At 46.1% G+C, this 15,258-nt stretch overlaps 1 protein-coding gene across 1 annotated transcript in view; it reads left to right on the top strand.

The window, feature by feature from the left end:
* The window catches only part of CBL (Cbl proto-oncogene), a 34,230-nt gene that overhangs the window by 7,771 nt on the left and 11,201 nt on the right, over nucleotides 1–15,258 (top strand). Inside the window, exons 3-9 of the mRNA XM_042832035.1 lie at nucleotides 8,568–8,714; nucleotides 9,986–10,142; nucleotides 11,596–11,717; nucleotides 12,409–12,546; nucleotides 13,268–13,355; nucleotides 13,732–13,863; nucleotides 14,256–14,459. Coding sequence (XP_042687969.1) covers nucleotides 8,568–8,714; nucleotides 9,986–10,142; nucleotides 11,596–11,717; nucleotides 12,409–12,546; nucleotides 13,268–13,355; nucleotides 13,732–13,863; nucleotides 14,256–14,459 — 988 coding nt within the window. The remainder of the gene's footprint in view (nucleotides 1–8,567; nucleotides 8,715–9,985; nucleotides 10,143–11,595; nucleotides 11,718–12,408; nucleotides 12,547–13,267; nucleotides 13,356–13,731; nucleotides 13,864–14,255; nucleotides 14,460–15,258) is intronic.

Genomic DNA, 15,258 nt, shown 5'->3' with positions numbered 1-15,258 from the left:
AGAGCTGCAAGATGTGTGGCAGGCAATGTTGGTGCTCTGCAGCACTGCAGTGTGTGCATGTTCTGAGCAAGCTGCGTGGGAGCACAGCACGGATGCTGCTGGGGTTTGCTGTAAGGCAGGCTTAGTTTAAAATCCACCAGCAGAAGTAAGGTTGCGTTTGGACGTCAGAAGGTGTGTTTATGCACAGCACAACACAAGCCTTGTTTGAAAGTCAGAATAACACACCAAGAGCAGGGCTAGGACAGCCTCGCATGCTCACCCGCTGTACTACGGATGTGGGTGAGTCTTTGTTCCTTCAGTTTTAGTCCAGCTGCAATGGTGGAGCTGTTAAACGCCCTCCTGTGTCATACCTCAACGGTCCTCATGGTTCACACACTGCTGTCAGCCCTCAAGGCTTCCTTTCTGTCCTTGGGCAGCGTGGTTGGCTGTAGTCATTCAGCTGACGCTGGTACCAACTTCCACAAACCCATCCTGCAGTTGCTGCAAGGGGAACTTGCTTGTGTATTTTATTAGTAGAGCTTGGAAGATAACTATTTAAATTCTGCTTTAGGTCACTTGCGTTTCTGTTTAAAAATCAGCACTGTTAAGGGTGCTGTGTTGCACTTCCTGACTAACTGAGTATGCGTGGTAACTTCTTGTTTCTGCTTATAGACTGAGTAGGCACGTAGATATGCTTCAGTGTGGTGACTTCTGAGTAGGTTCTCTTATTTAGCAGAGGTGCAGTGTTACTCTGAGCACTGAATTTGGCTGCTCGTTGTGGTTGCCCTTGCTAAATGGGCTCTTAGGTCTCTAAAATTGGTATGTGAGAATCTGCTGGGCTACGAAGTTAACATTGCAGGGTTTGGTATTGGGGTCAAATAGTATTTCGGGAGCTGATCTATCATTCTTGATATTTTTTGGTGTGCTGGAGGTGTGTGGAACCAGCAGTGCTGTTGAGGATGCAGGCATTTCTGGAACTGCTGGCTTGTATTCTTCATAGATCCCAGTGCTTCGTGACACAGAAGGTATTTAAGACTTGGTAAAAATGAGGAAGCAAACCACCCAGAAGTGAAGCTTGCCTGCTATACAGCCAAAGCAGTATCTGCACAGGATACCCAACAAGTCGACATACAAAGGACCTGTAGTGGGAAGCCTCTCTTACTTGGGAGAGGAGAAATTAGGGCAAAGAGTCCCATTTTCAGTCATGAATCAGCTTTACTGAATATGTGAGAGTGTCTGCCCTGAGGGGAAACTCAGATAAGTTGTTTCCTGAAGAAAATCAGACCATTGTGAACGTTTCCACGTGAGAATTGAGTCAGTGCGTGGGGGCAGGTGAAGGGAGAAGTAATTACTCAGGATATCGACTGATTATTTAGGAAATAGCACGAATGATTTTGCAAGCTGGGCTTGCATGCTCCCATAAGCAGTTAGCAAAATTAATGCATTTGTAGAAGAGAAAATGAACTTGGACAGGGAGTGGCATAAACTGCCTGTAACAAGGGAAGTTTTGGGAAGCTGTCTGTGTTTAACTGTTGTCTTCCTGACAGAAGGGATGCTGGCTCAGCAGGATTTCGTATTCTTCTCCAGCTCCAGTCCTGGAGACTGATTTACACAGGAAAAAGCTACCGGGGATTTAATGTGTACTCAAAACGACCGTGTGTGTGTCCCTCAAGGGGAAGGAAATGCGTGAAGAATGACTTGGAAAAAGGATTGGAATGTAACAATTCGGAAAGCATTGGTGCAATGCCATGACCCAGGAGAGCCCTCCGGAGGAGGTTCTGCTCTGATCACGTATTTGGGAGTGCTTGCACACCCACACGCACACACTGCGAGCTGCTCCTCCTGCTGCTGCTTCCTTCCAACACAGCAAAGACTTTTATTTTTTATTTATTTTTTTTTAAACAAAACCCACTAGTGTGAAGCCTACATCTGCATTTAAATTAGAACATCTTAAAGAAAAGAGCAGGCTCCAAAGCTGCCCACAAGAAAGGTTTCCTTGCCAGGCTCCAGCATATGAGCGCTAACTAACTGCTTATTACCCAAGGAGAAATTCATTATCATTTAAATGTTGTTGGGGAGAGGAATGTGAATTATTTCTCTTTAACTCTGCTTTAAACTGCTGGTTGAGGTGATAATTACGGAACTCAGATCAGGCTTCATATCATTGGCATAAGCTCGCATTCATTTTCATTTTCTTTTGGTCAGAATTTGTACCGCTGTCTTGAAAATCTGTTTATGGGCCAAGGTATAATAATGGTCTGCAATAACCTTCCAGCTTATTGCACAATGGGGAAGTAAACTTTTATTCTTCTCGGAGTCTGTGAAAGTGTAGAGCTTTATGCAAGGCCAGCTCTGTGCGCTCCCTTGGTGGATGGTGGTCCTGCAGTTTAGTCAGGAGGGGTGAGCACCTAAAATGTGGAGGGTTCTGATGCTGGCCAAGTGTGATTCTGCTTCTTGGCAACTGTGCTGTGTTGGTTGGGTGCTCAGCTTGCATGCACAGGGCCAGGCTTTTGTGCTTGGGGTCTCAATGGGTTTGAAGAGGGCCGTAGTTGGGGCTGTGCTGCAAGCAGCATTGCATTGCATGGAGCTTTGCAGGGCTGAAAGGCAGCAGTGACAACAGCTCCACTTGCTCAGGTCACAGCACCTTCAGCACCGTGGGTTTAGTGAGGGAAGCCTCAGAACTGCAGGATGGATCAGCTGTTTTTGTAGCTCTATAAAGAACGAAACAGCAAAGCCTGCACCCATTTAAACCAAAAAGTGAGTTGGAAGTGAAACCTGTACAAACAAGTCACGATAAGCGTGTTGCTTGCTTCCTTTTTCCCAGACAAGCACCTCCACAAAACCGAGGTGGTTTTAGCAGAGTGTGAAAAAAGCAGTGAATTCCCTGCTGGGAGATGCCTGCGCGCTGCTGGCTGTGTGTTTTGCAGGTCAGGGCTCAGTGCTGCTGCAGAAGGTGACTTCTGTTGAACTAGCAATAGTTAAGTGGAATTTCATTCACTTCCTGTGTTGCAAGTTTTGTTGAAAGTAGTTCCGCTGTAGCTATTTTTAAAGCTGATCACTGTGCATAAAGGGCTCTGAAGCTGTTTGAGTTATGAAAGTCAGCTCGGGAGCACCTCCAGCATTCCCACTTGCTGCTGGTTGTGCATGGTGCTTTGTGCTGACACGAAGATGAGAACCTGGTGCAGTTGTTCCTTCTGGGACCAGGTGCAGCCACCTAGCTGCCCAAATGGGCTGGAGCTGCTGCTGGTTGGTGCATAGCTGCTAACAGCTGAAATGCATCTGTTACACGATAACCTCGTGCCTTTGTGGTTTCTGAAACGTGAGTTTGACTTATTGGTGAGTTAAAACAGGCTGACTTATTCAAACTCTTACATATATGAAGTAGTTGTAGTTTTTTTTTTTTCCTATCCGGCTGTTTGCAGGACCTTGAGAGCTGTGGTTTCATTATTTTCCTAAGGCCTGAAGCTTGTGCTTCCATTTATCCACATGGGTACAAACCCTGTCTGATGAGTGCCATCCTGCATGTAACTACACACTGACTTCAGGAATGAGAGAGTAGGAAACTTGGATTTCCATAGCTGTAATTCCTTGCAGCAGCACTTAGTGGACAGTATTCTTCCATAATGAGCACGTGATGAAGGATTTTAGATCCTCCATTCTAGTTTCCAGCACTGCCTATGCTTCAGCTGCCTTGCCTGTAAAATAAGGTAAATCACTGGGATTTTTTGCCTCTAGAAAGTCCAATATGATCTCATATTCGGAATCACAGAAGAATCATAGAATACCCTGGGTTGCAAAGGAGCACAGTGCTCATCCAGTTCCAACCCCCTGCTGTGTGCAGGTCACCAACCAGCAGCCCAGGCTGCCCAGAGCCACATCCAGCCTGGCCTTGAATGCCTGCAAGGATGGGGCATCCACAGCCTCCTCAGGCAACCTGAAGCATATCCAAGTCCTGAAGGAAGCCTTGTCCATCAGCAGCAGGGTCAGTAGCACGTGATTACAGAAAAACAGCCATTAATTGCTCTATTACTGAAATAATCACAGTGTGCTGGCAGCTCTGTCTGGCCTCTCCCTTGGGGTGCAGCCCTACAGCTGCAGTGCTGTGGGTCAAATCGGACCTTGAGTTGATTGTAAAAATGTGCTTTGTTTTTTTCCAGCAGCAGCAGCAAGGAACCGTGCAGCCATCAGAGTGCTTTACTTCACTTTGAGCAATCATCTCCTTTCCAGGCCACCACAGTGATGCAGAATTTCTAAAGAAAGGGAGCTGTGTGTGGGAGCTGCCCTAGGTGCGTGTGTTAGTTCTGGGGAAACACAATCAGAAAGTGCATCATCTCCCTTAGGAGCCCTGCCTTGCAGTCAATGGATTAGTGTTAGCTGTCAGACACTCCCACATCCTCTCTGATGCTTTCTTTCCTTAACTTTCCATCAGACTAAATAAGCGTGCTTTGCTTTCTTAAAAAACACTCACCAGACATTTGTCATTTTTCCATGGACTGAGATTGCATTTTGTGTTTCGGGTCGTGCCCCTTCAAACAGCCAAGTTTGCATATAGAGAGCCTTATCTTCAGTTTTGAGTAGGATGGTTTTACTGAGACTTAGGTGCTCTGATTTGAGTTTATCACCCTCTTGGTTTTCATCATTGATTTATAACTGAGCTCAGCTTGCTGCTGTTCTTTATGAAATAACAGCATTGAATTTTGTTTCAGGGCTGAGGTGAAGGGGTGGCTGTCCTCTTCCCTTGAAGAATCTTTGCTAAAAGCAGCCTGTACCTAAAAATGCTGAGCACTGCTCGTGCAGAACCCCTGCTCACATCAGCAGGAGTGCAAATAGAAAATCCCTCTGTAAATTGCCTTAGATAAGAAATGCACACCACAACTTCCAAACAATTGGAGCGTTTTGTAGTTGTCTGTCTCACGGCAGCTCTGCACAGCGCTGCGTGCAGCACGCTTTGCACGGAGCAGCTTTGCAGCCCTAGTGCTGCATCAGGGCATGTTGGTGCAGTGCTGAGCCAGTGGAGGAGGAGCAGGATCATCCCGTGCCTGTCAGTTTGCTGAGAAGTAGCTGAGAGATGTTGGAAGGCAGTGACAAACCTCTGGCTGGCGCCAGTGGAAGAGGCAGCGCTGCCTTCACGTTGCCTTGAGGTAAGGCTGATGTAGTCCCGAGCCCACGAGGTGCTGCGCGATTGTAACGTGGATTAATTGAACTAATTGCATCGCTGCAGCAGCAAGAGGCAGCGCTGAGATTAGAGCTGTCCTCTGCTGTTAATGGCTTTGCAAGACCGAGCCTGTACGGAGGAAAAACGCTTTGTCCAGCAAACAGGAAACTGGAGGAGAGAGCTCTGCTCGGGCTCTGGGGGAGGGAGCAGCCCTGGTGTGCCTGGAAGTGCCCGGCTGACCTCCGGGCTTCCGCTGCAATGCGTGGAGCCGAGCAGGAAGGAAGCAGCGACCGCAGCGCCGGGGGACGCAGGGACGGAGCCCGCACAGCCTGCAGCCTGCAGGGCGGTCACAGCCTCCCCAAAGGCACTGCTGCACACCGGCGTCGCTGCAGCCCTTGTTGCTGTGAAGGCGGCACGATGCTCAGGGTGTAACCGCAGCTGAGGAAGCCCTGTCGGTGTTGCTGCTTTGTTGCTGCCTGTTAAAGGCCCCGTGCTAAAGCTGCAGGTGTTTCTCAGCAATGTGTTTGGTCACTGCATCGAGTGGAAAAGTGTGTTGGGTTTCCACGCTTTCGTTCTTTGTGTGTGTTTCGTTCTTTGATTCTGTGCTTGCAAGCTTTGCACATGTGTGTGAAGCTGCTCGCGGGGAACAGGAGATCCCACCCCAATGGAGCTGCTGCTCTGCCTCCAGACCTTTTAGCAAAGATTCTTCAAGGAAAGAGGACAGCCAACTGCTGCACAGAGATGTGCTGCAGTTCTTTAGAAGCTGATGCAGGTGTTGCCTTCAGCTCGTTGCAAGCAGCCAGGAGAGCCCATTGATGTGGCCTGTGCTCCCTGGGTGAGGTTTTGACAGATGCCTGTGGCAGGTGCTGAAGTTCCTCTGATGGCCTGTGGGATTTAGGTGCCAAGCTGTGGTGGAGCTCTGAGACAGCACTTGGTAGCAGCCTTTGTGTCCTCCCAGCAGCTTGGTAGGGGCCCTGCTAGTCTCTAAGAAACACAGAAGGAACCCTGCAGGTCTGCGGCCAAAAAGATTTGAGATTTTATGACCTGAATTGCTTAAATGTTCTTTGAAAACATTGCCACGTTTTGTGGGTGAACGCTTGTTTCTGTTCAGCTACAGAGATAAGGACAGTTGCTGATGTTACTAAAATAAAATACCATCACAATCACCAAGCACTGAAATGCCAATGAAAACAAGATAACAGGCTGTAAGCCTCACTGTAGCTGCAAGCATTCACTTGGTCTGTATTCATTTACAAACGTATAACTTGGCTTGTTCAAATAAAGCAGCTTTTTAAAGGGAATGTGATTTAGCACAGGATTGGTAACTGCTGTATGCAAGCTGGTTTCTAACCTAGAGCCTTCTGTAATCTGCTCTTCTTTGTTTACGGCCTGTGCTTTTCCTGTTTTTGTTTGCAGAAGATATGACTCAATATTTGTACAAAATGATGGCAACTTCAACCTAAGACCTGAAAGTGTTCAGGCCTTTCTGCAAGCCCCGTGTCCCTCCGTGTGTGTGTGTGCTGTAAAGTCATCATTTGTTTATCCACACCGAAGGCTGCTGAAGGAAGTTGTTCTTCTGTCTGCCTGCTGGGCTCAGCTCAGTGCAGGCACTTCCTGAAGCACAGTGAGAGGAGAGAGCTCTCCCAGGACTGAGTGAGCACATGCAGCAATGCAATTTGTCTCCTTGCAGTGCACCCACTTGCTTTTTGTCAGACCGTGCCCTTGTTCCTGTAGCCTGTTTCTCACCCCATCATACCACAGCGTGTGGGAGTGAACACCTGAAATGATGCTCCTTCCTACTGCTGAGTGCTGTAGGTGCTCACTCCCAGCAGGATTGGGAACTTTTCACAAATCAGCCCTTTGTCACACGTTGGAGTGCTGGAGGACCTGGGTGCCTTCAGGCTGCTGCTGCTGTGGGACCTGGGATCTCACAGCCATGCGTTGATGCTGCTTGACCTGCTGAGGATGCATGCAGACATTGCTCCCTAACCCATTCAGGAAACCCTTCAGCATTTTCTACAGGCTGCTTCCACATCAGCTCACACCTCTGTTTTTCTAAGTGCGGTGGATACAAGTTTCCACTTCTCCTTTGTTGCTGAGTTGGGAATAAATGGCTCACAATAGCGTGGTCTTTGCTTTTTCTCTGTGCTCTGCCATAAACTGTGGTCTTATCTTGTTTTGTGAAAAAGTGAAATTTTGGGAGGGGGCTGAAGGAGCAGGCTGTGCAGCTGGAACCTTCCATTGGCAATTATCTGAATGTTTGCTAATCAAACAGCGGAAGGACAGAAGGAGCACAACCTGTGTGCTTCCAGAAGGGTGAGCTCACCATTAAATCATCTCCCCTGTAGGATGAGGGATGTGCCCCCACATCTGAGCCTGCCTTTGGTAATGCAGAGGCACTTGTCTGCTCCTGGAAAGAGCAAGGCACCGTTTGAAATGAGTTTACACTGATATCTACAGGCGTGATTCTGATCACGTGGGGATCTCTTACCTGGCTGTTTGGGTGCAGTTCACTGAGTTGCTTTCTCTTACACACTGGATCCTGTGTTGTCTTTTAGTGATACGTAAGCTTTCCTATAGCAGGGGGTGGGGAATGGCTTTAGCACTTGAAGGTGTGAAACAGAGGGAGCAGTGTGACTGGGATTTGGGACAGCAATGGGCTGGGGGGCTTCCCACATCACCTCTCCTGGAAGCTGATGAAGGTGAGCAACAAAGACAGCTTTTAGCTCAGTGTTGGTAGGATCAAATCAAATGTTTGCTTTAGAATACTCACATTTTGGATGGGTAATGCATCCAGGGGAAGCCTGCTGACCTGAGCAGTCTCCAGAAGAGCTTCTGGGTGGTTTTACTTCAGTTGGTTTTCAGCACCTGGTGGTATTGGGCATGGATAAAATAGCAGAAACCAGAATCCCTTGTGGTGTAAGCAGTGCTGAGGCACAATGTACACATGAAAACGTAAGGGTGAAAACTGCTGCCAAAGAAGCAGCTGAGCTTTGCAGCCTGCAGACTGTTGTGTCAGCCTGCTTGGTGTCCAACCAGCCTGTGCCTGTGGCAGTCAGTGAGGTCTCCTGATCAGACCCAGTGTGTTGGATGTGACCAGAGGAGAAGCTGTCCTTCCCCACGTGATACTGGTTCCTTCTTTCTTCTCCCAGCATGTGATGTGGGGCATAAAAAAGGCCTCTGGCCTAGAAATACCCCGCTCTTTTTTCTGCATCTCCATTTTCCTAGCTTCTAGAGGGTGTTACCAGGGAGGGAGAAGAGGAGCATCAGTCTCCAACCCACTGGTTCTGTGCGTTTGTTTCCCTCTTCTTTATGTTTTAATATTTAAAAAATAATAATAATTTAAAAAGCCCTTGTTTCTTACAGGCATTAATCGTGCAAAACCACATCTTTCTTTCCTAAAAGAAACTTTTATTTCTGTGATCCTTTCTAGGCGCAACCTGACAAAGTTGTCCCTGATATTCAGCCACATGCTGGCAGAGCTCAAAGGCATTTTCCCAAGTGGCCTTTTCCAAGGAGACACTTTCCGGATCACCAAAGCTGATGCTGCAGAATTTTGGAGGAAAGCCTTTGGGGAGAAGTAAGTTTCTGGCTGTGCTTTACATCAGAGGTGTGACCACACAGTGTGCACAGAATTTGAGCTTGATCAGTGGAGTGAGTGATGGGAGAGACCTGTTAGGTCCTTTGGTACGCTGTCCCAGTGGGGTACAGGGTTGTTCTTAGAATATATTTTCCAGTTCTTGGTCCTGTCCTTTTTTAGATGTGTTAAGTGATGGTCCTTCCCCCTTTCCCCAGCAGACTGTTGCACTGTCACAAGGTTTCTCTGGATTATTCAGCTTAAATTTTCCTCTCCTTAATTTAGTTCCTTCACTTCTGAGTGAGCTCCACAAACAATGCAGAATCACCTTTCTTCTTCCAAAGCTGCTGTGCCCCCAATCTTGGCTGTCCTCAAACTAAGCCATCATATTACACTCTTTCATCTTCCCTCCAATTAGTCTTTTCAATCACTTAAGACACCTTTCTTCTGCATTCTCTGAACTTTTGTCAGTTTCCACAATGGCTTTGATAAGACAGAATGAAGGAGAAAGTTAAGCACGACGTGTATTTAGGTGTAAACAGTTGAAATGTCAGCTTTAATTTTGGTGTCTAATGAAACTCTGTGTAAATGAACCTCAGAGGCGTCCGCAGCAGTGTGTAGGGATTAAAGTTAATGGAATTAGGCACGGCTTTTAAGTAAGGTGCTTCACATAAAGAGTTTAATTAGTAGCTGTCAGAACAGAAGGCTGTAGTGTATTTACTCACGTATTCAGTTGTCTGAGGCTAGACACATTCTTTTCATGTTTCTATTCCACTTGATATTTTAAAGGAAGGAATATATTCCTTTAAAGAGGAGCCTGTGTTTGGGTTGCTGATTATCTTCCTTCTCCTGTTAATGCCTGTTTGGAGAATTGCTTGCAGCTTTTTTTGTGTGTTTTTTTTTCTAACTGTCTGCACCTCTACTTATTGTTAACTCCTTCTCTGCCAGCTAGAAAGCTGTTGAACTCTTACTAAATGGTTGTAATATGTGCAGCTGGCATGACAGGGCAGCAGAAAAAGAGAACAGAAAAAGCAGAGATGGACTTCAGATGTATTTGCAGGGAAAATTGGCTAAAGCCTGCTTGGCTGTTGATTTCCTTCAGTACCAAGGAATCTTTTGCTCACACAACACGATTCAATCTCTTGTGGCCACTTTTGGTTTTCCCTCTTCCATTATGATGACCCGTACGCTCCACAGGTAAGATGTATGAGGCGGTAGGCACGCGGTTGTGCTCTGTGGACACATCCAGTCTCAGATGGCTTGCTTTCCCCCAGGACCATTGTTCCTTGGAAGAGCTTCCGCCAAGCCCTGCACGAGGTGCATCCCATCAGTTCGGGGCTGGAAGCCATGGCCCTGAAGTCAACGATTGACTTGACGTGCAATGACTACATTTCGGTGTTCGAGTTTGATATCTTCACACGGCTCTTTCAGGTGAGTGTAAATCACTTGGTTTACAGGACTGTAAATCACTTGAAATCTGTCTTAGTGCTTCAGCTTACACTTCTCCAAAGATAAACCGTATTTTGCACGCTGAAGTGGTATTTATATTGCAAAGGATTTTGTCTTCTTGCCCCTCATCCCCTGAGCAGTTCTTAAAACACTTGGTAGTTAAATCACATAGGAGCATTTGATATTTTTGGTTGGAGAAGAAAAAGTTTTCTAAATTTAGATTCTAACCAAATGTAAGGCACATTTTGTATCCTCCCATGAATCAGTTTTTCCCCTTTCAGAAGTCATTTTTAGACCAAAGTTCTGACACAGCTTCAGGAAATGTGAAGCTCAGTTTATCGGTCCATCTTTCCTCATATCCATTTCGTTCTTGTCAGATTTATTTTCCATAGGGGGATGTTCAGGATGGATCATAGCATGGAGATTTAGGTTTCCTAGCTTTTGAACTGACACAACCAGGATGTTGCAGACGCGTTCTGTGCTCTGTGTGCAAGAAGTATTTGTGTTGCTGAAGGGATATTAATAGCAAGTAGAATTCTAGCCCATGGTCTTTAATAGTTCTGAGCTCTGAAATACAGCTTTTGATGGTGCAAATGGGTATTTACAGGAACAAACACTTACTTCTTTGGCTCTGGCTTGCTTTTTCCCATGTGATAGAGTGGGTTGTAATTAAGAAACATCTAGATGAAAAATCCCCATGTTTGGTGTTGCAGTGTATCTGATTTCGTCCTGCACTTTTTCCAGCTATGGTACATAAAAGAGTATTGTACCAAGAGATACAGGGTCGTTAGGGAGAGGTGTCATTTTGGGTAAGTTGAGAAGTTTGGGAAAATGGGATGAGATTTAGATGTCCCAGCACTTTTCAGAACGGAAAGTTTTCAGTCTGGCGTCACGCATCACTTCTTGGGGGAAACCTAACATGTGTGTGCTGGTTCATTGATTCAGATCTTGGACTGGGCAGAAGTCCATGCCACACCCGAGTGAGGTTAGGTGGCTCGAGTCACAAGCTTCTTACACACAGTGAAACCATGACAGAGGAGGGAGGTCACGTTCCTGAGGCCGTGAGGAAGTCAGGGATGGGATCAGGCTGGCCGTGGTTTCTGCATAATCTTCCCAAGTTCCCATCTCTGTCCCTGTCTCAGGAATGAGTCGTTTGCTCTGAAGAAGCAGCCCTTCTCGAGCTTTTTGGGATGTCAGTCACCTCTGCCTCGTTTTTAAAGGAGTTTTGATGAAGGCCCTTCTGAGCCCTTTATTGCTGACCAGAGAAAATCCAACGCTGAGGTGCTGCAGGAGGGCGTAGGCTTTTGGTCACCTATGGGATTGATGGCGGGATAAGAGACCTGCTGTTCTAAGTGGAGCTCTGAGCCCTTTGATTAAGGAGTATTGTATGTCTTGATGCCTTTTAGGTTAATGTATTTCTTTGTTGTTTCTCTAGCCATGGTCCTCTTTGCTCAGGAACTGGAATAGCCTAGCAGTGACTCATCCTGGTTATATGGCATTCCTAACGTATGATGAGGTGAAAGCCCGGCTTCAGAAATTCATTCACAAACCTGGCAGGTTGGTGCTTGGCCTTTCTGGTTGCTACTTCTAACACTGCTGATTACTGCACTGGCTGAGGAGATGGGTTTGGTTTTGTCTTTGTCCTCCTCTGTTAATTATGCAAAGCTCTAGCTTGTCCTGGGTTCAGCAGTTCTCCTCTGTGTCGTGGCTTACCTGCACGAGTTTCATAGCAGCTCACTCAGGCATGAGCATGACACAGAGATCTGTAGAATGAGTAAATTTGGGCTGCCCAGTGTCCTGGGTCAAATGTGGCCCCGTGCAACAGAGCTGACAGATTTCTCTTTATGCAGAGGAAGGGTCAAGTGCTCCCTTCTGGAGGTTGTTAGTATGCTTTTAGTTCTGTGCAGGTTTTAAAAATGGGAACCTTGTGTAGTCTGATGGTTTTTTTATTCTTTCCCGAAATTAATTTGAAGCAAATGATTATGAAGATGCCAAAGTTTCTTGCTGTGGATCCTGTGTTTAATTTCACATGGAGGCCATTGCTTGGATGCTTTTCTCACTTCGTATCAGATTGCAAAGTTCTCCTTTGATCTGCCTGGGGGTAAAGTGAGGAAACCTGGTATAAATCATCCGGTCATTCCTACTAGCTTTTATTTGCTGTCTTGAGATAGGCAAAGGCCAACTTGGCATCTCGTGCTTTCTGCCTGTTCCAGTCCAAACTGAAGTTCCTTTTCCTTTGTGTTTTCAGTTACATTTTTCGATTGAGTTGCACCCGACTTGGTCAGTGGGCCATTGGATATGTCACTGCAGATGGGAACATTCTTCAGACCATCCCTCACAACAAACCTCTTTTTCAAGCATTGATTGACGGCTTCAGGGAAGGCTTGTAAGTAACTTCTGCTGTTCCTTACTGTGAGTTTGTGTTGTACTCCTTCATCCTGCTGCCACAAAGTCAGCTGAATGGTGAAGTGCACCTGCAGGGCTCGTCACACATCATCTCTTCTTGGGAGACACGGCGTGTTGCAGAGGTCAAGCAGTCGCTGTTGACATCACTCAGCCCCTTCTGAACATCTCTCAGCTCTTCCTTTTTATTTAGACCTTGATTCAGGAAAACACTTCCAGCAAGTGAATTGATGTCAGTGGAACAATTTGTATGCTTTGGCACTTGAGAATACTCAGACAGCTATCGTTCGTACTGGGAGCTGTATTGTCCTTTGCAAGAGCAGACAATAAGTGTGTGTCAGTGTTTTCCTCATCACAGACTCTTTTGTAATTGGCTCCCTAACTTGTGCTTAAGTGATACTATGACCTCGGTTTTCTCACTCTGGATAATTACAATTTCACTGTGGAATGATTTAAGAAGAGTATAATTGCTCCCAGGGAGGAAAACAAGCTTCTTTCTGCAGTAAAGAATGGCATGTTTGTTTTCTGTCTGATAAGGAAATTCTTGCAAAACTTCTTTTGAATTAAGAGTACCTTGAATTCCCACCCCTTTGTTCTCACCCTCATTCTTCCTTTCCTCTCCCTCCCTGAAAAGAAACCTTATGTACATGTGTGTGTGTATGAACATACAGAGTGAGATATTATTTTTCCTCAACTGTTTACAGTTATTTATTTCCTGATGGCCGGAATCAGAACCCTGACTTGACTGGCTTGTGTGAGCCCACACCTCAGGACCACATTAAAGTCACACAGGTGAGTGAAGTCTTCTGTCCTGCCCTGTCACACTCAGTATCCTAAAGGCTTGTTTTTAAGGCTGCTCTATTGTATCTTGAAGGAGTTGCAGAAGTCAATGAAAGCTAGGGCTGGGCAGAGAGATTGCAAAGCTTTCTGCTCACAGACTTTAAATTACTTGTTTAGAATGTTCTGCAACAGATTGATTCTTCTGTGTTATCTACCCTCAAACCCTCCATTCCCACTCTTGAGACACCTGAATGAAAATCTGGGAAAACCTGAAGTCCACTTTCTTCTGTTTCTATTGTGCCCATTTTGTCTTGGATTTCTTGTAGCTGAGATAAATCCTGCAGGTTGTTTTACAGTATCCACAACATCTGTCCATCTTTTCTCCAAGGAACAATACGAACTGTACTGTGAGATGGGCTCCACGTTCCAGCTGTGTAAAATATGTGCTGAAAACGACAAGGATGTGAAGATTGAACCATGTGGCCATCTGATGTGCACATCCTGTCTCACTGCATGGCAGGTGAGGCGTTGCCTCTTGTTTGTCTCCCTGGGTGAGACTAATTGCTTTCCTACAGAAACGCTGTTTCCTGTCCTCCTGTTCTGTTTCCTTCAGGTATGGAGATGAGGGAACATGAGCTCGTAGTTCAGAAATGTCAGTGCTAGCTTCTCTTGCCCAGGGAGGAGCTGCTCAGATGCTCTATCTCAGTATATGGCCAAGAAGTGCAAGGACTTGCTAAAAAGTTGTTTTTCTACTCCAGAGAGAAAATCCTCCATATTCCTAGCACAGTTTGCTCTTCTCTCATCCTCTCTGTACCTGCCAAAAAGCAGGTTTCAACCTGCCTGTATATTAACCGTGTATTTAATCCCTGCATCTTAATGGTGGTTGTAACAGATCTCTCCTCTGCCCTGAAGGAATCAGAGGGCCAGGGTTGTCCTTTTTGCCGCTGTGAAATCAAAGGCACGGAGCCAATTGTTGTAGATCCATTCGACCCCAGAGGAGGAGGAGGATTGTCACGGCAAGGTGCAGAAGGGACTCCCTCACCCAACTACGATGATGATGACGATGACAGAGCTGATGATTCCCTCTTCATGATGAAAGAACTCGCTGGTACCAAAGTAAGGTCGCCTCGGTGTGCGTTGGTTCACTCATATCAGCAAAAGTTTGTCTGTTTTGTTCAGTGATCACTGCAGCCAACCAGTCACAGTCTTCCCAAGGTCATGGTGACTAACAGGTTAGAGGGCAAGGCTGTTTTGCTGAGGAAGACAATTTGACTGTCATCTTTTTATATGGTGTCTGATAAAACTGTGCAATAAAGGTCTGATAGCTCCCTGCCATTAGTGCGCCTTCCTTCCAGGATCTGTGTGCAGGGCAGGGATACTTCATGGGTCTCTGAACATTCTTTTCTCAGTGCATATTGCTGCTCCTGCACATCTACAGTTTTGAAGCACTGTTTTGCTTCTTTGGAAGGTGGTTTTGAATTTGGCTAATTCTCCATAGTCGGACCCATTAAAATAAGCTGCTTTTCCTGCTCTACAATGTTAACCTATGGTCACATTTCTCTTCAGCCTCTACCCTGTGAAATTCTGTAAACTGTATTCCTGGAGATTGTTTTTGTATACATAGGTTGGGGAAGCAAAGCAGAGTTTCCTTGATGTGACATCCTGTTGCGGTTTGCAGCAGGCCAGTATTCCACATTTGTTAGCATTAGTGAGTTCAAACATGTATAAAGATTTGCAGTTACCAAGCACTAACCTTTCTCACAAAATAAACATTTTTTAAAAAGAGGAGAAGAGGCACTGTTCTGTTAGGTAAAAAAAAAAACAGCTTTGCAGGGACAAAAATGGACGTTTTGGTGCACATTAATGATTGCTGCAACAGCCACGACGCTGTAGTTGAGGCAGCTTGCACAGCAGT

This window comes from Centrocercus urophasianus, unplaced genomic scaffold, assembly GCF_019232065.1.
Source record: "Centrocercus urophasianus isolate 14NV4802_14NV808 unplaced genomic scaffold, USGS_Curo_1.0 seq_37, whole genome shotgun sequence".
Lineage (NCBI taxonomy): Eukaryota > Metazoa > Chordata > Aves > Galliformes > Phasianidae > Centrocercus > Centrocercus urophasianus.
The sequence above is the reverse complement of the archived record's forward strand: the minus strand, read 5'-3'. Positions and strand labels throughout refer to the sequence as shown.